At 40.7% G+C, this 24,190-nt stretch overlaps 2 protein-coding genes across 4 annotated transcripts; one reads left to right on the top strand and one right to left on the bottom strand.

Moving 5' to 3' along the window:
* Positions 1 to 315: 315 nt before the first annotated feature.
* Positions 316 to 4,590, bottom strand: chgb (chromogranin B). Its single transcript, XM_054619057.1, has 7 exons — positions 4,545 to 4,590; positions 4,344 to 4,390; positions 4,151 to 4,244; positions 2,209 to 3,760; positions 1,948 to 2,047; positions 1,443 to 1,553; positions 316 to 396 (listed from the first exon to the last, which is right to left on the bottom strand). The coding sequence occupies exons 1-7, from the start codon at positions 4,588 to 4,590 to the stop codon at positions 316 to 318; spliced, it is 2,031 nt and encodes a 676-aa protein (XP_054475032.1).
* An 11,978-nt stretch (positions 4,591 to 16,568) lies between these two features.
* Positions 16,569 to 23,258, top strand: LOC129107051 (solute carrier family 23 member 1-like). Of its 3 annotated transcripts, XM_054618405.1 has the most exons (13): positions 16,572 to 16,704; positions 17,516 to 17,584; positions 17,714 to 17,848; positions 18,858 to 19,015; positions 20,474 to 20,633; positions 20,828 to 21,009; positions 21,207 to 21,327; positions 21,489 to 21,645; positions 21,733 to 21,986; positions 22,107 to 22,271; positions 22,359 to 22,467; positions 22,608 to 22,703; positions 22,788 to 23,258. In XM_054618405.1, the coding sequence occupies exons 3-13, from the start codon at positions 17,714 to 17,716 to the stop codon at positions 23,060 to 23,062; spliced, it is 1,812 nt and encodes a 603-aa protein (XP_054474380.1). In that variant the 5' UTR covers positions 16,572 to 16,704; positions 17,516 to 17,584; the 3' UTR covers positions 23,063 to 23,258. The 3 variants fall into 3 exon arrangements, with proteins under 3 accessions (XP_054474379.1, XP_054474377.1, XP_054474380.1); XM_054618404.1 differs by lacking the exon at positions 17,516 to 17,584 and having other exon boundaries at positions 16,569 to 16,704; positions 22,809 to 23,258; XM_054618402.1 differs by lacking the exon at positions 17,516 to 17,584 and having other exon boundaries at positions 16,569 to 16,704.
* Positions 23,259 to 24,190: the final 932 nt, after the last annotated feature.

Genomic DNA, 24,190 nt, shown 5'->3' with positions numbered 1-24,190 from the left:
GTGCAGACTGAACAAACTCTTCAGAACACAATGATTTGAATAATTTGTCTCAGATGTATATATTATAATCTCATATTTTCTCTTTTTATATATTTATATATAAACATCAAAACCATTCCCATGCTGAGTAAATTGATAACATCAAAATATCACAAATACGCTGACAGACAAGTTGTTAAATCTTTTTTGGCAAGACTCCAGATATTTTTCTCTTTTTTTTTTTTTTTAACAATGTAAGCATTACTATATGAGCTGACATACAGTAAGACAGCAGCCTTGATCCACTGGTAGAGTCTTAAAGCTGTCCATCCTGGTTTATGCACTGTTGTCATGCAACTTGGCAGCGATTTTCTGCAGCTCCGTGTCCATCGCTGCCAGGTTTTCCAGCTCTTTCTCCTGAAAAACATGAATAATACATCAGCAACTAAACACCATCGCTTTATATTATGACATCTTTTTTTTTTTTTTTTTACTATTTATGGAAAAGCAATAAGGATTAAATTATAAATAAATTGTGCTTGTTTACTGAGGACTGCTCAAAAAATCGGCGTAATCTGCATAAATTACTCATTTAGGTTAATAAACATTCCCTTATTATCCCCTGAGCTGTGATGCTGTAAAACTGACATCACCCCACCTCCCTGATTTGTTTTGCTGCTCCAAAGTAAGTGACAAGATGGGGAGGTCTCCACGGGCCGTCGCTCTCTTTTTAATGGGCGTATTATGACTTTGATTGCTCGGGGAGGCCATAATCATGAGGTTCTTTAGTGTGATTACTGCAGCAGCCGTAAAATGCCAACGTGGAAAATGCAAATAGAGATAGGGGGGCAAGTGTTGAAGAGCGAAGCGGTGAAGAACCGATTTGAGCAAGGCAATAAAAACTCATCTTAACTATTCCAGAGTTGAGGAACGAGCCACTGCCCATGAGTATACTGGTTACATTTTTCCTTTATGTATTTCGGACATGCTCAGTAGGGGACAGCTCTTGATGTGCGTTCGTACAGATGCATGTTCACTGATGCTCTGTTGCTCTGAAGGCTGAAGTCCTGACATCTCCGGAGAGATTTCCATAATGAGCATGGCCGCTATTCCCCCCAGTGAAGCAGCTAGTGGTGGAGGCACTTGATGTGCTTTGTGGTTTTACTGGGTCAGTTAAATATATAGGGGAAGAGTTTTTTCTATTTTTAAAACACACAAATGTATCTATTCTCTTTATTTTATTAGGGTGGATTATTGCTCCTAAGATTTGCATGTATTTCTATATTGCCAGTTAGTTTTTTCTGGCTGCTACATAGTATTGTTCATCAGTATCAGATGAATAAAAGGATGATAACGGTGTACTTTTACCTCAGTCTGGTGAACACAAAGTGAACATGACAGCAAATGCATCCTCATGTCAGTCATACATTTTATGCAGTTAGCAGAAGCAGTTTTCTTTTTACCTCCTGCTGGGTTAGTGCTCTCTGGTGCATGCTCCTCTTTGGCTCCTCTTGAGTCGAGTGGTTGGCCAGCTGGTTTATCTTATAGCTCAGCAACTTGGCCAGTTCATCCATCTGAACACGTTCAAGGCAGAATCAGATTATGTCTAATAAACTGAACAAAGTAGGCCAAAATAACGATCTGCCAATTAAAAACTTTACTGGTAATTGAGGGATATAGAAAGAAGATTATAAGAAAGATAGAATTAGATAATCCTTAGTCCCACAGCAGGGAACATTTGCAATTATTTAGAAAATGAATGGATGTTGGGTCAATACTAAATCATATAACATACACATGTTTTAAAGGTTTAAAAGGCTATGAAAATGTATAGAATTAAACAAAGAAAAGAATAGGAAAGCGTGGTCAGATTTCCTCAACCTGCATGTTTTTTGTCTCTGATCTTAAGCAATTTGCAACAAAATGATTATTTCATATATGCAGGCATATCTAACACATAGTGCCTACCTTGTTTGAGGTTGCAGAGTGCTCATCTGAATCCCTTTTGTACCAGGCAGGATGGTAGAAACCTCTATAAATCCAGGGATTACGCTTCTCGGCAAGAGACCTGAAAAAACAGCCCCAATTACTTTCTGTTCTACTAACAGCTGTTTTATGTCAGAACATGAACACTGCTAAAGGGTGTTGTTTTGATCCCAACTGACTGGAGACTGCTTTTACTGAACTCTAAAGTGTTTTGTGCTCCGGGGCGCAGAATACAAACAGTACCTCATTGCTTCGTCCTTGTCCTCACTTTCCTCTGAATCATCCTTCTGTTCTTCGTCATCTTCTGATGAGCCTCCGCCACGCTTGTGAAGTTTCTTTTTATGGTGGTACCGATGCGTTGGTTTCCATATGCGCTTTTCTATTCCCGCCTCTTCTTTTCCATGTCGTTTGTCCAAGCCCCAGTCCTCCTGGCTGCGTTCCCCTTCAGGCTCTTCTCTCTCCTCCTCCGAGAGCTCTTCATCACGTTTGTGTCTCCTCTGGTGGAATCTCCCGGCCTTCCAGGCTCTCTTATCGAGACCCCAAGATTCCTGGCTGCGTTCTTCATCGGGCTCTTCTCTGGCTTCTTCTGAGAGCTCTTCATCACGTTTGTGTCTCCTCTGGTGGAATCTCCCGGCCTTCCAGTCTCTTTTGTCGAGGCCCCAAGATTCCTGGCTGCGTTCTTCATCGGGCTCTTCTCGTGCTTCTTCTGAGAGTTCTTCATCACGTTTGTGTCTCCTCTGGTGGAATCTCCCGGCCTTCCAGTCTCTCTTGTCAAGACCCCAAGATTCCTGGCTGCGTTCTTCATCGGGCTCTTCTCGTGCTTCTTCTGAGAGTTCTTCATCACGTTTGTGTCTCCTCTGGTGGAATCTCCCGGCCTTCCAGTCTCTTTTATCAAGGCCCCAAGATTCCTGGCTGCGTTCTTCATCAGGCTCTTCTCTGGCTTCTTCTGAGAGTTCTTCATCACGTTTGTGTCTCCTCTGGTGGAATCTCCCGGCCTTCCAGTCCCTTTTGTCAAGGCCCCAAGATTCCTGGCTGCGTTCTTCATCAGGCTCTTCTCTGGCTTCTTCTGAGAGTTCTTCATCACGTTTGTGTCTCCTCTGGTGGAATCTCCCGGCTTTCCAGTCTCTCTTGTCGAGACCCCAAGATTCCTGACTGCGTTCTCCATCTTCCTCATCTTCTGATGGTTCATCGCTACGCTTGTGGAGCGTTTTCTTGTGGTGGTAGCGATGTGTGGGCTTCCATATGCGCTTGTGTCTCTCCTCCTCGTCCTCCTCCTCGTCCCCTTGCCTTTTGCCCACATCCCAATACTCTTGGCTACGCTCTTCCTCTGGCTCCTCCCTCTCTTCCCCTAAAGTTTCCTCATCTCGTTTGTGTTTTCTCTGGTGGTATCTCCCGGGCCTCCAGGTCCTCTTCTCTCTCTCGTCGCCTCCTTCGTCTTCCGATCTCTTTTCCTCGACCCCCCAGCTCTCCTGACTGCGGTCGAAGTCTTCCTCTTCATCTCCCCGTTTGTGTTTCTTTTGGTGGTGTCTTCCGGGCCTCCAGCCGCTCCTCTTCTCCCGTTCCTCTTCATCCTCGTTCTCGTGTCTCTTCTCCTTCTCGTCACCCAGGCTCCAGGATTCTTGGCTACGCTCGTCTTCTGGGATTTCTCTTTTTTCCTCAATGGATTTCAGGAGAGCCTCGATGTCTTTCACATCTGCTCCTGTTGCCTCGGGCACCTCAGGTTGACCTTTGGCCACCTCTCCCTGAGTTGCGACCCCCTCCACGCTCTTCTTGTCCAGCGTTACATGTTTAACCCCTAGGACAGAAAAAAAGACAAATCAGAAGAGATATAAACATGGACTTGTGAAGCTCTAAGTCTTAAGCCTTTAGGTCAAATACCATTTTGTATGCAATGATTTGATCAATCACTTGTTTGATATTTAGGCTCAATTAATTGAGGAAAGAGTCTCCTGAATATTTTTTAATGTCCCTTTTTTTGAAATGGAGAATTCGCATGAAAGCTGTAATCCATATTAATAGCTCTATTTTGTCACAGGCTGGTGACAAAGAAATAGCCTTTTAAAGTTTTTATTTTCAGATCTCCTGAATGTCTCATCGACCTGACAGTAAAAAGGGTGCATTGATGCTTTAAATAAGCCTGTTTACCATCTTCATGCGTAGTGAAAAATGTGCTCGTGAAACAAACCTGCTGGGAGTAGCAGGCCTTTGCATTCCTGGTCCAGCTGGGAGCCCGGTTTGGAGAGAGCTTTGGACAGGACTTCAACCAGACAGCGTGTTACCTGCAACAAACAAATATACTAAATATGTAGCTGCTTTCATTTCTGCACAGCTGCTGTTTTAAACTGAATAATCAAATTGCATAAAAAAAAAAAGCATACCACATCTTCTCTCTGCCTTTCGTGTCCTACAGGAAGCGCTAGATTTTCTGCATTAGGAAGAAAGAAAAAGCATGGTCAAACTGCATCAGGATTGCATGTATTAAAGTGAAAGAGCAGTCAGTGTCTCTGTCCATGGTCCTGAACTGTGCTCACTAACTTACAGCACTCTGCAAGAACAAAAAACATTACTTCCACACCTACCTGTCAACAAAGACGCCACCGCAACAACAACGAATACAAGTCTCATCTTGGCGAGATGAAGGTATATCCCGAGAAAATGTGAGAAAAAAAAGCACAAGTCCCTCCGAAGCGACTGGAGGGAGCTGCGCTGACTGGGCGCCTGCTGCTCTGAAGACTGGAGCAGAGGAGCTCCTCTAATAAAGAGAGGAGTGGGCTGGAGGAGCGTGGGAGGAGGGCTTTGGGCTGTGTTAATGTCATGACTCATTAGACCTGCAAAGAGAGTGGTCTGAGTGAAATTTGATGCATTCACAGTGTCGACATTTTGCCATGAAAGCGAATTAGCGATTAGTGTCACTGTTCATTCAGGTGATAATTTAAACAGATTTTTCGAGACGGGTCACGCTGCGTGTTTGTGTTTTAATGCCGTGACATGCCTGAGGACAGGCAGGAACAGGGGGTGGACACGGACATCACGAAGATTCGTGCACTCTTCTACAACCTGATCCTAAAGCCCCTGAAAGAGTACTTTGTAAAGAAGTGTGTTGTTGTTTTCAGTCAGTTAGAAGTTGATTCAGTTCAGCCTACAGTATGTTTATGTTTTTCTCCTGCAGAAAAGCACTATATTTGAATGTTAAGTCAGACATATTCAAGATATTGTACCCTGTGATTTATTCACTTAAAAAAAAGATGTATTTGTTTTTCAGACGTGGTTTACCCCAGTATCTGGTCTTATATAATACCCCCGTATTATCAACTGCAATGTTGCCCTAAATTTCGTGTTTGCTTCAATGATTGAATATAGGCTAATCTGCCATATACTTATGGTACAAAAAAGTTTAGTACATGTACAGCCATGGAGTCTGATCTGTCAGAATGCAGCCCTGAATCCTCAATAATTCATTCAGCCTTCAGCACATCCAGTCCAGTTTCCCAGGGGCCGTGTGAGCTTCGGCACCAGTAGAGGACAGCTAGTTAATGGAGACCTGGATCGATAGCCTAGTTCTTGTGGTTAACACTCAAGTGACTTGGAAAGGAGTGTGTATATCATTTTGCTGTTTGTGTCCAAGTTTATTCATTGATCCGGTGATACTCGTTGTGGATATATAGCTGTTAGGACTAAAAAAGGTAAAAAAAAGAACACAGCTGCAGGGAAATATAAAAAATCTACTCGTTGCATTGACAAGTGAATAGATATGTGTGTGTGTTTATTTGTAGGAAGGTAATCTGATCCTTATCTCAAACTTTTTTTGATTCCCAACTTTCAATGAAAGTAGGGAATGCATGAACAGTATCTTAACCCTGGATTGGGATGAGTTGACATGTGCAGCGACGGAGCTCAAACATAGTATGCTCAGCTCAGCGCGGCTCAGAACATTCAAACTGACAACTGCTGGCATCTTCTTTTTGGCACTGCTTTTGTTCTTATTTCATCGTTCAGCAACTTGTTCTTCCTCGGTGCATGTGTTCTTTCATTCTGACACAAGAACAACACAAGTCAAAGAGGGACCCCGTTGAGATGTTTGAGACTGGGCTACCATAAATTCTAAGTGACTCAGAGTCTCATACACTCTAAGAACTAAAGATCTAGAACCATATAGGGTTCTTCAGCTTGTCCTCATAGGAAAACCTCTTTTTGTTGCCAGGTAGAACCTTTTGTAAGGGTTCCAACTAAAACCCTTTTCAGAGGGTTTACCTAGAACCCAACATAAAGGGTTATACCTAGAGTCATCCTTGAAAATTTCCACCCAAAACCCCCTATAAAAGGTTCTATAGACCACTCTCCACCTTCTAAAGGTTTTATCAAGAACCCACCCAGTTCTACCGAGAACCGTATATTTCAAGAGTTTCATCCCCCAACATAGGGGTTGTACTGAGAATCAATTTATATACGAAGGGTTATATTGATAATCCAGCCTTGGGGTTCTACCAAAAATAACATTTATTACCAAAGGTTTCATCTGTGTAGGCAGGTTCTAACGAGAACCCATTTGTTTTCCAAGAGTTTTATCTAGAACCCTTCAACCCCGCAGATGATGTGGTGCAGCGGAACCAACAATAAACAAGGTTGCCAATCACAGATTTTGGGGATGTGTGGGTTTGCTTTTAATACTTATGCTTTCAGTAATCCTTAAAGAACTCTCTCTTCCAAAAAGGGTCCTTTAGATCCTATAGAAGCCTTAATCTCACAAAGAACCCTTGAAAAACCCTTTCTTCAGAAGCAGTTGGTTCTGGGATGATGATGATGATGATGATGATGATGATGATGATGATGATGATGATGATGATGATGATGAAATGGTATACAAGGGGTGTTTACACAACAAGCTCTGACCTTTATGTATGGCAAAGTAAATTCAAATTCAATCATGTCTTGGAAACCATAAGACCAAAAGTTAAACAGCTGCTAGCAAAATGAGAATATCATGCTCCATAAATCTGCTCTCTCGCCTGAGCCTCTCGTGCCGACGTGACTGCTTACTGACATCTATCTCTGTCACTGCAGAGAGGCTCCATTGTGGTAACTGAAATAATTACTGGTCAGAGCATAAAACTGTGTATTGTACATCCAAGCAATAAGCGCTAATCCAAAGCAGCCAGTGAACGCAGTCCTTTGTGTGAACGACAGATTATCAATTTCACGTGTTTTGCGTAGCAGAAGGGTATTAGCTCTCTGCAGCTTCCTCTGCTGTCCTCTGGGGAGGAAGTGATGTCTGTGACTGAGCCTCAGCGCTCCACAGAGAGCCATTCAGCCACTAGATATCAAAAGCGATGAAGCACTAAATTATACAAGCCCAATGCTCTGAACATTGTGTATGTATGTGTGTGTCCGAGAACGCTTCTGCACTCACATGTGGCGCTGTGTGGGAGTGTGTTTTTTTTGTGGCCTTACTGCTATTGCTCCAGGCCTGATTAATATTTTAGTGAGCCATGAAGATAGGAGCTTAGAGGCTCGATGCGTTCAGACAGACTCTGTGAGCACGACTTAGATTGGTCCCTGTCTGCAACAACACCACACCTATCACGACTATTTACACGGAAGAACAAAAGGCCGAGTGGCTCATGATGAGCACAGTGCAATGAAAGCCTCGACTGGGCTTCGATCTTTGGTGGTGGGCAAGCTTTAGGTTTGGCTTGAAACTACTGAGGGACTTTGATGATTGTTCAAGAACAATGGGGGAGTCTGTGTACGGTCATCTGTCGCCAAATGCACTCACCTTTTGTAAATGACTGTCTGGTTTAAGAATCATTATTGTCTGACCTTCTGTTAATAAAAGGGGGGCAGTTTTCTTTTTCTTTTGTGGAGCTACTTATAATTGGATTCTTTATAACCATATGATTTAAGATCTAAAGGAAAGTTCTCACTAATTAGCAAACCATTCATCCCTAACATCTTGATAATTGCTGAAATAATTATGTAACATAACAGTCTGACTGCACACTTATCAAAAAGTATGAACACATACTTCAACTGCTTAAAAATGGCTGTCTGCGTGCCTTTTTAGTACAGAGTGAAAATATCTACTATTTGATGGTTTGCCATGAAACTTTACAGACGTTCACAATCGTTTCCCCCTTGTATTAAGTCCTAAAAACCCAGAAATAAGAACATTTATGTGTTTGTTTTTAATGGGTTTTGGTTATATACCTGAAATAAGGTTTAAGAAAGACTTTAAAATGTTGGTCTACAATATAAAAACACATCAGTAAACCTCCCAAATTGCGAATTTTTAAGCTTTTACGTGCTTTTAAGAGGGTTGTGTTGAGTGGAAAACAAGAGAGACTTCTACACCAGATTCAAATTAAAACAAATTGGTATTTATTTTAGGATAACAGGAGTATATCGCCCAGCAGTTATACGTGCACGGGCCTAGCAGTACTGAGAAGTTCAGCAACTAAAAGGCGCTTATACAGAGTGCGCATCATGTTATATAGGTTTTGTGAGTTGAATATGATAGGTCCAAAAATGAGAGAGGCGGCTCTTGGTTTAGACTTTTAGATTTTCTGAGGGCCTTGGTCAATTAGTTGTAAAAAGAGCCTTTGTTATCTGTGGTCAGTTGGTCGTAAAGGCACATTCCTTCTTTAAGTGTCTCTGTTCTATTCCATCGCACGGCCAGGCACTAGAATGCCCTGTCCGGAGTATTTGACCTTCTAACAGAACTTATAATCATTTACCGCAATGTGCACAGTGTGGTGTGATGTGAAAGCATAGACAAAATATACTGTGTTTGAGATTTGTATGTGTGCATTTATACATATGAATGTAATATTTTTACATGACAGTTGCTAACAAGTGGCTAAATGAGACTACAAAACGCGGACTAGTCGGCCTTTTTCAGCCTTGTTGTGTAGGTTGTTTAGAGATTAAATTCATATTTCGAGAAATTATCTTGCTGAACAAAACGGTGTCAGAAACGTTTGTTTGCCACAGAGCTTATTTCCTGCAATAAAATGAAATCCAATGGAAAAACCAATAGGCTTTTTGTTTGGGGAACCAGTGCGAAGCTTACTTCCGGGTTGGCCTTCAAAAATACGTCATCCCTGTAGCAGTCTATGTAACAAGTTTGGCGATATCCTGACTTTTTATCTAGCGCCATTATAGGTCAACATTTAGATACCTGCAAAACTATATACATTTCCATAATAATGCAGTACTTTATGCTAATTAGCAAACATAAGCATGCTAACTAGCTAACTAAGATAATGAAAATGGTAAACTTAACCTGCTAGGCTGCAAAACATCTGCATGTTAGCATTGTCATTGTGAGCATGTTAGCATATTGACGTTGGCATTTAGCACAAAGCAACGCTGTACTTTATTATAGCCTCATATAGCCAATGGTAAGGCTGTAGGCTCTTAGCGTGTTGACAGGGACGCTCTTCAAGACAAGACGACAAGATGATGTAACAAAAGACAGACCTTAAAATCTTTATCATGCAAGTTGATTTTCTTTAGTGCAGCATCTTCCCAAACAATTAAAATTAAAATTAAAATATCAAAAAACAAATAGCACATAATGAGCATGGAGTTTTAAAATCCCTGCAGCAGTAGCCAGCAATAAACCAACTCTACCAACCAATGTGTTGTTGAACAGCCTATTTGACAAACAGAATCGATACCCTTCACTGTAGGTGAAGTAGTCCTAATGTTGGACAAGTGAGGAAAAGAGGCAGAGAACAGTGGGTGGTGTGGTTTTAAATGATCCATGCAGGTGTCATTATAAAGCTGCTTGGTTGTTCATGCATTCATCAAACAGGACGATGGAGGGTTACACTGTAAGGCTATTAGCATCACTATTGTAGCAGCAGGGTGCTCTCTCAATAGGACCCAGAAGGCCCTGCACGGGATTCAAATGGCCCATAAAGAGGATTCAGCTCTGATTTATTGTGTAATACAGGATATGAATGATCCTCATTACCAGACAAGCAGGTGATGGTGAATTATAATGTGCAATCCTTAATTATTAGATCTCCTTCTCACATCCTTTTGCTCCATTCTCCTCTTTCTGTTGTAAATTAGAGAAGGATCCAACTCCATAATTAATTATTCTGGAGACAACCTGAAGCGAACCCTGGAAAATAAAAGCGTCTACTTAAGACACTTTTTATGTTTGAATTGAGTACTTGTGGTGTCCGTGTGTGGGAATTACTTGAGGAACTGCAGACCTGAGTCCTTCTGCTAACAGAGTATATATATATATATTTAATTAATGGACATTGTGTTTAAGTAAAATTATTTCCTTTCAGTAATATGAGTAAAGGTGAAGATGTTAATGAGGTCTTTGGGGAGAAAAGGATGATGAGTAAAACTAAGGAAGGGTAAATGTGAATAAATTATGAATGGGGCAGAGCAGGCCAGTCTTTATGAATATTATGACAGCTCTCCAAGTTTATTGTTCTCGGAGAATAATGGCTATTAAGCCAGTTTCACTAACTGTGTGTGTGTGTGTTTGGTACTTCTTGCAGTTAGCCACTTAAAAAATGTTGCTCTCAGGGGTACGGCCACAGTGCACTTAATGCATGAAATGTTAACAGTAAAAGAGGATATGGAAGGTAAGTTTTTTTAGGTGCAACTTGAGCAAAGTGACGTGTTTGATTTAAGCAATGCATCAGTCTTTCTTTGTTACAATACTGAAGGAACATCTCATTTTTAATGCCGTTAGCTGTTTACTGAAATGTGCTAATGAAAGCTACAGGTTTATGGATGAAGAGTCAACACTGCGCAGCATATCATTTATCGTCAGTTACGTGTGAATTCAATTCAATCCGAAAATGAAACATCACTAAAGTATATGATTTGTATTATTGTACATTAAAGTGTTATCGTGAAATTCTTTAATTATCAATTCAAATCTGTAACCGAAGGGTGAAATTATTCACTTCAATTTCAGTTTTTCAACGTGGTTATAATAGCTTTGTTTTGTATTCTACTTATTTTATAAAAAATGTTGCATGAATAATTGAAAGCCTGCCAAGCTACACTGAAGTCCCTGTGGTGTGGTACACCATGAAGATACACTCCAGGTTTATGTGAATACAAGTAGAAAATGTTTTGCGATGCCGGCATGTTTGTAGCCTCAAGCTTATAATTGAGCTAAAGATGATTGAATGTGCAGGACTAGTGGGTCTAGTGAGTTATGAGTTCAACACTCACACACTCTACATATGACAGATTTTGATTCAAATGACACTAAACTTTTATTGGATATAAATCATGACATCAGCTTCCCCCAGCTGAGTCCCTCTCAAATGAGCGAGAAAAACAAGGACGTAAACTCAAATATACAGAAAACCCAGAAGGGAAATTATTCAAACTTGATGTCTTGATGTTGGGTTTTATTGGTCATAAAGGGAATCAAATCGAGAAAAAAATATATCTTTTAGGGCCTTGTGTTAATAGTAACCATTTTTAGCAGGCCTATTTAACTTGTATAGTAGTACATATCATTAATCTCATTTTCATATGAATTATTTACAGACACTAATCTGCTCTTTCCCACATTATTGCTGTTCATCATTCATATTTCATCACCTGAACATAAAAGATTGTCCAACAATGTGTTGACAAACATTTTGTACTGAACCTCTGCAGTGGATGAAAAATTGAATGGGGCAGTATTTGCTGCATATGCTTTCCTCTCCTGCGTTTTCATCATAACTATTGATTTTGACGTGTTAATGCAAACTAGCCCTATTTACACAACTGTCAGCTGAGCACAATGCACTATCGTGAATTGTGAGATGATCATTAGAAACGTTCCACAGGGGTCACCAAACAGTTTATTAACCTGTGAGGCTGGATCGTTCTATTGAACTGTATTGTATATATGTGTTCTTGCTATTTTGCATATTAATTGCAGGTTTCATGTATTTCTACAAAGATAAATCTCCACAAACCACAAAGCCAAAGACAGAACACTTTTTACTTTTTTTTCTTCACTGTCTGTTAGTAAACTTTTTGTAAATGGCTTACTGCAGTTCTCTCCGAAGCATTATGACTTCAAGATGTCACATGAAAGAGCTCACCAGAGAGAGGACGTCTTCAGTTTCGTAGACTGTTCTTCATAGGAACAGTAAATAATGACAGGAATTACTTCTTTTTTTTTTTTAATAAAAACAAGCTAGTTTTCCAATAAATATATAATATATAAAATGATATGTTTCTAAGGCTACTTTTTGGTTGCACAGATGGGCTTGTGCCTCCTCAAAACACAGTTTTTTAAAAGCCTCCTTAAATCTCAAATTAGCGCAGGCTTTTCATGTCATTGATTTTTTTTTCCCCCACTAATTGCCGCCGAGAAAAAGCACCTAAGACACAGTGTTCTGGAGGACTGCAATTTGCTGGTAATCTTTTCAGTGATCTTGGTTTGTTTGGCCCTCTGTTTAAACACTGGGGAATATCTTGCATTGCATAATTAGGACTGCAATTATGGATTAAGTACTTTCAAAATACCTGCAGGAGAAACATTATCAAGTAAGGCTGACTGGTGAGGTTGTAAAAATCACACAATTTTTCCATGCATGAAAGCGTCGTCGTTTTTTAAATAAAACATGCACACAATTTACATGCATTGTCTGCAAATGATTTATAGCTCCCAAGCATGCAATACACAGAGTGAAGTCACATCGTAATAGTCAAAAGTCTCTCACTATGACATGATATGAAAGATGATTGATGCTGCCTTGAAGCATCTTCCCTGCTGTGACCTTCAGCTCTTTGGTCAAATTGACACTGATGTTAAACGCTGTTCACAGGGGCGATAACATCAAGTGTTATGGAGTCAGGATCGAGACAGCGCAGGGGGAGAAAGTGGATTACTTTGTTTAATTCTTCCTCAGGTTCAAAATTAGATCTAGATCTTCACTTGGTAGTTCAGACTGACCTTAGACCGAGCCTCAAGGGCAACGCCTAAGTGACATTCAATGAGTCCATCTGGTTTGAAAGGTAACCTTTGTCAAGGGTTTAAATAAAACCTTTCACCAGAAAAATGTTTCTGAAAACCCTGATTACGCTGAATGTTGACATTTCTGAACCAAACATTTAGTGCTAGAAAAGATCAGGGTCTGTGTGCAGCAGTCAAATGCGTTGTTGCCTTTTTTTGTGTGTTTTGTTTTGAATATTATTTTTTTTATGACAAATTTTTCTTTTCTTTTGTCATGAAACGTACATTTGGGAGACAGGTGAAATTAATGAGGGCGGGGCAAACAATCACAGAGGAGGGAAAACAAACTGAGGAAGGACACAAGAGGCAGGGAACTTAAAAATAAAACGGTAAAGAAATGAAAAAAAACTGTTCATGTTAAACCCACATATCATAATTTATCCAAACGTTACAGTAATTAAAAAAAAATGAATATCCCGTCACTCTCTGAGGACTTAATTTGCTCTGTCCGACCACAGGAACTGGATCAATTCTAAGTGGACATCTGTCACACTTGTTCAGCTCATTAAACAAGGGAGCAAACATGCTTGTTGTGTTTGTTGTGCAAATTGTTTGGCTAATTATTCAAGGCACACGAGTGGCTCTGCCTCGATCTGTGATCCTCGTAAGCTGCTGCTGAATTTCCATTTGTGCTCCCTTACAAAAACACCAAAATGGGATCAATGCACAAACAATTCAGAGATTGTGTGTGTTTGAGGCATGCTGGTTTGAGGCACAAAGGGCGAGATAGAAGAACATAGGAAAAAATAAATCTTTTTTTAATCAATAGCACTGAATCTTCCTCTCCGCAAGGACACTCACACTTGTAAAGATCAGTGGCAGTTTGGGAAGTTGAATTTTATTTTTCTACCTCACATTTGAATGGATTGATGCTGGCACTTGTTTGCTTTGAGAAGTAAACAAGTGCAGAAGGAGTTTGGGCAACAGACATGTTCATGCATGATGTAAAACTATCCCATCCTCCTCAGGCTGAGTCAGTCTCTGCTGGTTTGTCTGAGGGGAGACGTGAATGTCTCACTGCTCACTATTGTTCCTGCAGAGATTCATGAGAAGCGATAGCATGGCACTAAAATACAATGAAGTCTTTGATATAACGACACTGTTACCTCCTTGGGTGAGTATACACAAACATGGATACTTTCTCTTAAAGGCCCATTGTGGAGGATTTAGGGGGATCTATTTGCAAAATGGAAAATAATATTCATAAATATGTTTTTATTAGTGTGTTATCACCTGAAACTAAGAATTGTTGTGTTTTCGTTAGCTTAGAATGAGCGTTCATATCAACATAGGGAGCAGGTCCTCTTCACGGAGGCTGCCATGTTGCAGAGTTTCTAGAGTAACCCAGAATGGACAACCTAAACATTGGCTCTAGAGAGAGTCTTCTTACCAGGTGGCAACCTCCGTTTCTGAAGAGTCAAGTCAATGCGGAAGTGTCTTAAACTTGCATTCTCTCTACTGACCAGCAGGGGGCGACTCCTCTGGTTGCAAAAAGAAGTGAGATTGTATAGAAGTCTATGAGAAAATGACCCTACTTCTCTCTTGATTTATTACCTCAGTCAACATTGTAAACATGAGTTTATGGTCTCAATCTCTAGTTTCAAGTCTTCTTCAATACAGCATGATGTTCATTTAGTAAATGATGGTCCTTTTAGAGTCAAATAGAAGATAAAGCGGGGTATGATTTAGGGTGGGGTTATCTTGTTATTGACAGGTTGCTAACATACCAGAGCCGTTTACGCCGTCTCTACATCACTCCTCCGCATTCCAAATATGGTCACTTCCGCTAACTGGTTGCAAAAAAACAAGATGGCGGGCTGAAACGACGAACTTGAGGCTTCAAAACGGCACACCACAAACCAATGGGTGACGTCATGATGACTACGTACACTTCTTATATACAGTCTATGGTTTTTACATTACCTTAAGGCCACTGTAGTTCTCCAACACGCTTGTCAGGGTATTCAGTTGGATGCAATCTGCAACCCCACCACTAGATGTCACTGAATCATACAAACTGCTCCTTTAAAACCTTTTTGAGAAACATGTAATATTATTTATTTTTAAAAGTTTACGCATATGCATTTTATTGTTTGAGCTAACTCTTTACCGGATGTAGTTTATTTGTTGTCGTACTATGCTTTCGGCAAGTTATAAAACATGCCACACTAAAATATATAACAGCTGTTGACTTTAACCACATTTTCCCTCCACTGACTCACGATGGATCGTCGCTGAATGAACAAATACTTTATCCGCTGTGATGTCTGCTGACTGAATGTTCTTTTCTGCTTTCAAACTAACATCTTCATCCTTCTTCTCCCTGTCAGAATGTGTCATAATTAGTCCGTACCACTGTGCAGGATGATGTGCAGATTTGCAGCGTGACTCAGTATGTGTCAGAAATCTGGGTCACTTTGTGGCAGTATTTTTCTTTCCCATATACAGTTTGCATTATTAGGAGCAGTTACCCAACAGAACAAAGACAAATAACTAATTTGGGGAGTACACTTCTGTGCTCTAATGAGCAGAGGAAGAACTTAAACCACTATACACTCCCCATAAATTGGCTTTATTGCTTCTCTAAACTCAAAACATGAAAAAATGTCACAAAATTATAAAGCGGCATAATCTTTGAAAATGTCTCATGGGCTTAATGATGTGCTAATCGCAGCCAATGTCATTAAAGTTTGGTGTTCTGCAAAGAGCATCCTTTAAAAGATAAATGACTTCCTAAATACAGAGCCCAACTGCACATATTAGCATTATTATAAAGGAAAGAATATCTCAAAGTGCTTGTCTGTGTTGCTGCCCTTCATGCCTTGTTTCAATTAGTTCCTCAGTACTCTGTGGTAGATAATGTCAGTTCGACCTGGTTCAATCCTGTGAAACTGATTATACTAGTGTCATTGATTCAACTCAGCGAGAATGGGAGACATGAGCCTTAAAGGAGCCAGAGAATATGGGTGACTTTGACCTGAACACTCTGGTACCCAAAGACAAGTGAGAAGGGGGAAACACACTTTAACCTGTCGCTGCCCTTTCATTTTTTGCATCCTTTCTGTTATAAAACTAGAGGGTATTTTCACATTATAATTTCCCAAAGATGCTTTTCTGCACCTGCCTTGACACATTTATCAGCATCACACAGAGAGATGATATCAATTCTCCACATTCTCTCCCCACTCAGAGGGAAACATCCTCTATTTGAAGGCCCAAATCTCTTTATCTAACCATCTTCCCAATTATGTCCTGTCAACTGATTGTGAAAGTTTGAGGTATAAGCGCAAAATGCAAGCCGTCAGAGTTCTCTCTGAGCTCTTGGTTTAGTGTTTTCTTCAGTTTTTTTCCTCAACATGAATTAATTAGATTTATGTAAGCAGCCTCCTCTTGTGTAAGAGAAGTCATGACATTTCCAACTCTAGAGCCAATAAGAAAACTATCCATTTTTTACATCTTTCTATTAATCCATGAATCCGTTCTTGTATATATCAGTAACATGACTCTTTTTGTTTCAAAGATAACCAAAACAAGTAAATATGTAACTGATGGGAGAGCTGAACTTTGTCCTTAGTTAAACACACACTGGTCTCTGGTTGTTTTCTCTGCAGTTGTCTTTATTTTCCAATTCCCCCCTTTATAGAAGAACTACACCTCAAGAAGCCAAACACTTAAGTTATACTAAAGTTGCAATGGCTTCAGGGAAGGGAATTAATGGACGCGACAGTCTTGAATTTGAGGTAAGTACAATAACTTATTCATGTTTAATATGCCTTGTGTTGGCATTTTAAGTATTCTCTTCAAACAGAGAAATACTGCTTTTCATTTTGCATCTTGTTTAAGAGTGAGGATTGAACTTCACTGAGTTCTGTTGATCCTGAGTCACAGTGGGTATTTAAAATTGGAAGTCTTGAAAGTTGTGCAACTTCTTTTGAAATTCTTACAAAGCTCACACAGCCCTTGCCCAGAGTCCATGAAGCACACAATGCTACTTTAGTTTTGATATGATATTAGATTCATAGAGGTTTATAACCAGGTTTAAAACATTCCATAGATTGTAATGATAATGATTTTAAGACAATTGATATATCTGACATAGTTGAAGTGTTTCAGTAGAAATTATTAAGATTTAAGTATTCATGAAAGAAAGTTACAGTGTAATAAATACAGAAGATACAGATGTAGGCTTTAGCTTTATTCTCTTTTATTTTGAAGAGTTGTGTGGTAAGAGGAAGTAGGATTCCAGAGTAAAAGTAATACTGGTCAATCATTTGTTAAGGATGTTTGGGCCACAGGTATAGGTGTGTGATGGAGGTTTTGCAAAATGCTAACCCTGGACACTGCTCCACCATAAATATTCCACATTGCTATGTGATAGTGACAACAAGTTAATAATAGACAATGGTGGACAGATTTGTGATGTCACCGACGCTACAGTCGAAGTGTAGGTTAGGGTCCAACAGTACGTACTTTGTAGGAGCAGCCACAGTATGTACTTAAAGTTAAAAGAAAAAGTATGTCATTTGAAACGCAGCTATTTTTTGTTTACAGGCTGAGGCAAAAGAAGCAGACTAGCTGCAATGGAGTGAGGGCGGGAGCTCCAGGTTCTGACCAATCAGAGTACACGAAATTGCATTATTTATTCAAATATATTATCTATAACTTTACACATTTGTTTATCTACCTGATATGTCCATCTGATTCACTACACAATCCTAAATGTTTTGACGTTTGAATATATTGCTTCAGATGGATGTCAATGATCAACAAAGAGGAAAGAAGAAACATGGGAGCAGCTGTGAAACAGAGGAAGATCGAAATAAACCAACATACTGTGTGACTGACGTTCCCCCGTGGTACCTTTGTATTTTTCTGGCCATTCAGGTGGGTGTGACAAGGATTTCCAAGTTCTATTTGAAAGTCTTGTGAGTTTCTTTGTTGTCGTTGAACCCACGTTACAATTGAGTAACTAGAAAGGTGCACTCCGTTCAATTAATACTGACACTAATAGGCTATAAGGCATCCTAAAACACGTAATCTAAACACAATAACAAGCGGCGATGTATGCAGGCAATTGTCCCGAAGTTGTCGTATAAGAAAAATATAACAACTTTGCCATAAACTCATCAAGCTCTCTGATCAAGTAACAGCATATGATTTGCAGCGATGTACTCAGCAGTGTGTGTATTGGTGGTTCCGTTAACTGTTCATCCAAAAAAATAAAAGTGTTCACACTGTTTTTCCCCACTGTGTCTCTGACTGCAGAGCACCAACCAAGAGGTACTCAGCAATGTATGTACTGTTAGTTCCGGTGGCTTTAAGCTAAACACACCTCCCAAAACAATAAAAGTGTGAAAACTGTTTTCCCCCACTGTGTCTGGCTATAGAGCAGCTACAACACTACAAAAAGTTAGTACTTATTTCATAATCCTCCTGGCGGAGATAAGGACGTTCATGTCTTCTTAATAGGTAGGACAGCAATTAAAGAGACTGGCCCAAAACACTGACCAGTCAGCAATGCAAGTGTTTTCTGTTTTAGTGCTGTAATCAAGATTAAATAAGCATTACTTTTTGTGACTTCCATCATGTTTGTGGCCCCTCAAATGAAATGGTGATCTGGTTCGTCTTTAACTTTGATAAATAACATATAATTAACAGTAGCATAGTTGTGAAATCAGTTGTGAGATGTTATGCTGGTCTGTTTTGGCCTTTCCCTTAAACTGCATATTGTAGCTGTATATTACTCCAAATGCAGATTGTTCATTGTTTTTAACAACCCAGAGAGCGAAGTTGTTTGTGGTATAGACCAGCATTCTTAATGTGTTCGGTGTTGTTAGGGATGTCATCAATACCGTCAATTCATCATTCTCATTATTGTTCCTCTCCTGTGCAGCATTACCTGACATCATTCGGTGCCATGACCTCCATCCCCCTCATTCTCTCGGAGGGGCTGTGTCTGCAGCACGACAGCCTGACCCAGAGTCAGCTCATTAACACAATTTTCTTCTCCTCTGGCCTGATCACCATGCTGCAGGTCACCTTTGGTATCAGGTCAGAACGATGCCGCTAGTTCATTCCACCGCTCACCGTGCGAACTTGAGACCCTTGAAAAGTTGAACATTTTACTTTTCCTTCACTTTTTTGACACAATCTTAAAGTCCCTCGAATTGAAATATTGATGTTTACAAAAGTCTGACAAACAGAGCTCGGATCTGTTTTGTTTTTTTGCCACATTTACTTGATGGTTCTGTCTCATTGCTCTTATAAAAAACATTTTCAAGCAGCAGAAATCTCTGGTAAACCCTGTTGTATGCTTCCTCCCCAGCACCAAATGCTGGACTGACAGGCAGTTAAGTTAAGTTAGCAGACATGAAGTTAGATGGTGAAGAAATAGAGAGATTCTGTTCTTAGGAGTTGTGGCAGAAAATAGGTGCACTTTGAGAGCAAAATTAGGAGGCTTGATCTATTAAGGATTTGTGATCTTGTAAACAATTTTGTCACACCCCTAAAGCATAAATGATAAGGAGATTAAATACATGGGCTTGCATTTGTCTGGTAGACAGAAACACATGATTGGTTGATAAGGTATAAGGTTTCATTTGTTGTTTTTAATGACAGATTTCTACAACCAAATGCAGATTATTATGACCATTTTCTGCATAAGAAGAACAAAAAGGTCTATAATATATGTGTAGGATGGAGGATGAATTTAAGAGTCTAACAGTCTGAAGAAAAAGCTGCTCTGAACGGTTCTGGTACAGCAACTGATATTTCTGTACCTCTTGCCAGATGGCAGCAGGGTGAACAGGCTGTGGCTGTGGAGGGTTTTATCTTTTAATATCCTTTTGGCTCTTCGCAGACACCTCTTATCACCAATATCACTGATGCTTGGTAGATTGGTACCAATGATGTTCTGGCCGGTTCTAATGATCCCTCCTGTCCTGAGCAGTGCACTCATCCCATTCTAGTTTGTAATATTTCCAAGCAGGATGATTTCTATAGCTCCTCTGTAAAAGTTAACAAGAACTTGGCACAGGAATCTTTTCTCCTTAAGTTTCCTCAAGAAATACAGCCGTTTTTATACTTTTTTCACCACTATGGAGATGTGTGAGGATTATGTCAGATTATTATTGATACTGTTTGATATGTAACTTTGCCTTCATTTTGACCAAATACCTGCAAAACTGATGACATTCCCATCAGCTTCAAACATCAGCATGTTGTGAACATGTCAGCATCCTGATGTTAGTCCTTAGTACCTTGTAGAATAACCCATTGTTTTGCATGTAAATTGACCTAAAATATTGGCAAACTTTAGTGACAAAAATGTATTCAATACCACAAAAAAGGAAAAAAAGTCCATCAAATGCGATCAAACCACTTGCAAGCTGAATTCTTTTTTTGTGTTATACATCAGTAGAAGTTGTGTCTTTTAACTGCTTTGTGTCTTTACAGGATTTGTATTTTTGTCTGACAGTGAATTTGTTTCTGTCTATGTCACACCTGGAGGCTTCCCATCCTACAGGGGGGCACCTTTGCTTTGTTGACCCCCGCCATGGCCATGTTGTCCATGCCAGAGTGGAAGTGCCCAGCTTGGACCCAGAACGCCAGTCTGGTCAACACCTCCTCCCCTCTCTTCATAGAAGTGTGGCAGACCCGCATGAGAACAGTGAGCCAGCACCAACAACGTGCATCCACCGAACTGATAAAATGCTTGGCGTGAAACAGCACCTCTGTGGAGCTAATAGTTCATTCAGTGAGCTCTTGTAGTTTCTTCTCTGGTGTCATAGTCTGTCAATCTACAAAGAGAGAGAGTGGTGACGTTGATGCTAATGATCTTGATTATTGTGCTCCTGTCCACAGCTGCAGGGCTCTATCATGGTGGCGTCTCTGCTCCAGATCCTGATCGGTTTCTCGGGCCTCATCGGCTTCCTCATGCGCTTCGTTGGCCCGTTAACCATTGCCCCCACAGTCTCTCTCATAGGCCTGTCACTGTACGAATCAGTCGGAGCCAAGGTCGGCAGCCACTGGGGCATCTCTGCTATGTACGTAAGCGCTCGCTGCATCGGTGAATGTCTCTTTGCCCAGTTAAAAGGGAAATGTTTTCGTTGTGTGAACCAGCAGTATTTGAGCTGATTTTCCTTCAGTGGAGATGTCGTCATCACTTGACTGTTTCCCAGCTTGATATCAGTCTCTAATTTTAGCATCATCATGATAATGACAGCTCTCCTCATACACACAGGACCACGGTGCTGATCATCCTGTTCTCCCAGTACCTCCGTCGCATACCAATCCCTGTTCCTGCATACAGCAAAGCCAAGAAACTCCACACTTCAAAGTTATATATCTTCCAAATAATGCCTGTAGGTTCTCTGGAAAGTCTTCACAATACACTCAGACACTGTGAGATACTGTTTTGGACTATAATACTATACTTTATGATACAATATGTATTTAAACTCATTTTTTGTTGTATATTTTGGTTACCTGGAAATACTGATAATAATATAAGATGTCTTATTAGATTCTGTTGGGCATTGCGGTGTCATGGTTAGTCTGCTACCTCCTCACCATCACTGACGTCCTACCATCTGATCCAGACCAGTATGGCCACCTGGCCCGCACCGATGTGAAGGGAGATGTGCTGAACCAGGCTTCCTGGTTCACATTACCGTATCCCGGTAGGTCCACAAGAACACTATCAAGATACCTCATGTGTCAGGGAGTTAAGGGAAAGGGAAACTATTTATATTGTGATTATTGAATAGGTCAGTGGGGCATGCCAGCTGTGAGCCTGGCCGGTGTGTTTGGCATGATGGCTGGAATAGTGTGCTCCATGGCCGAGTCCGTGGGCGACTACCACGCCTGTGCCAGGCTGTCCGGGGCCCCTCCTCCACCCAAGCACGCCATCAGCCGGGGCATTGGTGTTGAAGGGCTCGGCAGTTTGTTGGCGGGGGCCTTTGGCACAGGCAACGGAACGACCTCATTCAGTGAGAATGTGGCGGCTCTGGGGATCACGAAGGTAAGATGAGATATTGACGTCCAGCCCTACAATGTAACCTTCATTTATACTGCATGACCTCAGAGTTAACTTGGATTTGTAAGAACAGAACAAGCAGAACTCTCATGTTTCAAACAACAGGTGGGTAGCCGGATGGTCATTCTGGTGAGTGGAGTGTTAATGATTTTGATGGGCATGCTGGGTAAAATTGGAGCCATCTTCACCACCATCCCCACCCCTGTGATGGGAGGGATGTTCCTGATCATGTTTGGAGTCATAACTGCAGCAGGAGTTTCTAACCTGCAGGTAGAATATGACTTGATATGCAGTGAAATTATGCTCTTATGCTTTGCCACTATGCAGAATTTTGCTGACACATGCCCTTTTTTACAGTCCACAGACATGAACTCCTCCAGGAATATATTTGTTTTTGGTTTTTCCATGTTTTCTGCACTCGTCATTCCGAACTTTATAATGAAGAATCCAGATTTATTACAAACAGGTATCTAACAGGAAATTACATTACCTTTAACAGCTTTTGAGTCTTTTAAATGGATTAGAAGTGATGCATATTAATCTGAAAGTATTTTGACTGTAATGGATTTACATTTTTCTCTCTCTTGCCCTTGGTGTGTAACTCAGGTGTTAAAGAGGTAGACCAAGTGTTACGCATATTATTGACCACAAATATGTTCGTGGGAGGGGTTCTTGGCTTCTTCCTGGACAACACAATTCCCGGTAAGCTGAAGTGGAAGGATGTTATTGAATCAAATAGCATTCTGTGCTTGTGAATCTAAACTATATGTGGGTGTCGTCTAATAGTGTTTAATGCCACCGCCTTAGGGACCAAGCGTGAGCGCGGCCTCTTAACCTGGGACAAAGTGGATCTTGAGGACTCTATCTACGCCGTTGGGACTGAAGAGGTGTACGACCTCCCCTTTGGCATAACCTCTCGCCTCTCGTCCCAATCGTGGGTTCGCTACGTCCCCTTCTGCCCGTGGAAGGGTAACAGATCTAAGTACAGGTCGGAGGACAACAACACGCCACAGGAGCAACCCCTCAGAGGAACAGTGGTCAATGCTGAACTTGCTCTATGAGGTCTGGAGTAGATGTGGTGTCATAGAATGGAAACAGCCAGGATATTTATGCATGCTATGATTTATTTCAATATGTCTTTTACAAATGAACATTAAAAAACTCTGGACAAAAAGTCAGCGCATTTTAAATACTATTTATTTACATAAGACTCGTGCCCGTTTTAGCCCCTCCTCCAATATGCGATTATCGAGATTATACAATTTCCCCAGACTACTTTTGGGCAATCAACTTTTCTGTAAAAGCCACAAATCAGTGGAAAAAAACCCTGCCTGATGAATAAAAGAACTGCAAGGTCCCTCTGCACATTCAAAAGCAACCTAAAAAGTTCTGTACTCAAGGACTTTGATTTCTGCCTTCTGGTGCTCATGACTTTTTATCTGGCAAGCCTACATTCGTGACGATGTGCTATTGTGTGTAGCTATTGCTATTATCTGTTACGGTGCATCAAATAGTGAAAGTAAAGTTATATCAGACTCTCTTTTTTAGGTCACATGGCTGTTTCTAATTAAACAAGGGTCAATCTGCAGAAATATTGTCTGGAGGATCTTTGCACTAGCCGTCACTGGTTGATGAGTTTAAGTACTGAAGGTGGATTTGATATGTAAACCTTGTTTTTCACTATTTGAGAAATGCATGTGAACTGGAACTCTCACATTCAGTCAGAACCAATTAAAAGAGAACTACTTAACAATCAAAGCGTTGCCGTGTTCCACCGTTACTCTGTATTCTTCCAATAACTCACGACCGGTCACACACACTCAGACAGAAAACTAGAAAAATGGGTTCTTCATTCTCCTCTTTCAAAGGAAATTAAATTTGGCCTGTGGATAAATGTATTATCACACAGCCCCTATCTTCACACTGATGTAGGCAGCGGCTTAAAAAGCTACAGAAGCAAACCCCTCTGGCTGTTATTGTGTTTCCTTCTGCAAAAGCAAACACAGATAACACACCGTCTCCATCTTTCTCTGTGACCCCTGTGCCTTCATCTCTTTCTCTCTGTATTCATTTCCTCAGCTTCACCGGCTCTGACAGGCAGGTGGGATATCGCATAATGCTTTGATCTGTGGAGCCATCAGTTTCCCCCCCGAGGTCCATTTTGGCCGCTGCTCAACGGTTGGCTGCAC

Source organism: Anoplopoma fimbria, chromosome 18, assembly GCF_027596085.1.
Source record: "Anoplopoma fimbria isolate UVic2021 breed Golden Eagle Sablefish chromosome 18, Afim_UVic_2022, whole genome shotgun sequence".
Classification (NCBI taxonomy): Eukaryota; Metazoa; Chordata; class Actinopteri; order Perciformes; family Anoplopomatidae; genus Anoplopoma; species Anoplopoma fimbria.
This window is presented reverse-complemented; position numbering and strand designations above follow the sequence as displayed.

What these genes read in the sequence shown, in the direction of transcription:
- LOC129107051 (XM_054618402.1), top strand. Translation starts at nt 16,657, where the DNA reads ATGGCTTCAGGGAAGGGAATTAATGGACGCGACAGTCTTGAATTTGAG. An exon ending in GGCAGACCCGCATGAGAACA is followed by an intron (nt 20,634 to 20,827) that starts GTGAGCCAGCAC and finishes TCCTGTCCACAG; the next exon opens with CTGCAGGGCTCTATCATGGT. An exon ending in CCTGGACAACACAATTCCCG is followed by an intron (nt 22,704 to 22,787) that starts GTAAGCTGAAGT and finishes GTCGTCTAATAG; the next exon opens with TGTTTAATGCCACCGCCTTA.
- chgb (XM_054619057.1), bottom strand. Translation starts at nt 4,590, where the DNA reads ATGAGACTTGTATTCGTTGTTGTTGCGGTGGCGTCTTTGTTGACAG. An exon ending in GGTGGCGTCTTTGTTGACAG is followed by an intron (nt 4,391 to 4,544) that starts GTAGGTGTGGAA and finishes TTCCTAATGCAG; the next exon opens with AAAATCTAGCGCTTCCTGTA. An exon ending in ACTCTGCAACCTCAAACAAG is followed by an intron (nt 1,554 to 1,947) that starts GTAGGCACTATG and finishes GAACGTGTTCAG; the next exon opens with ATGGATGAACTGGCCAAGTT.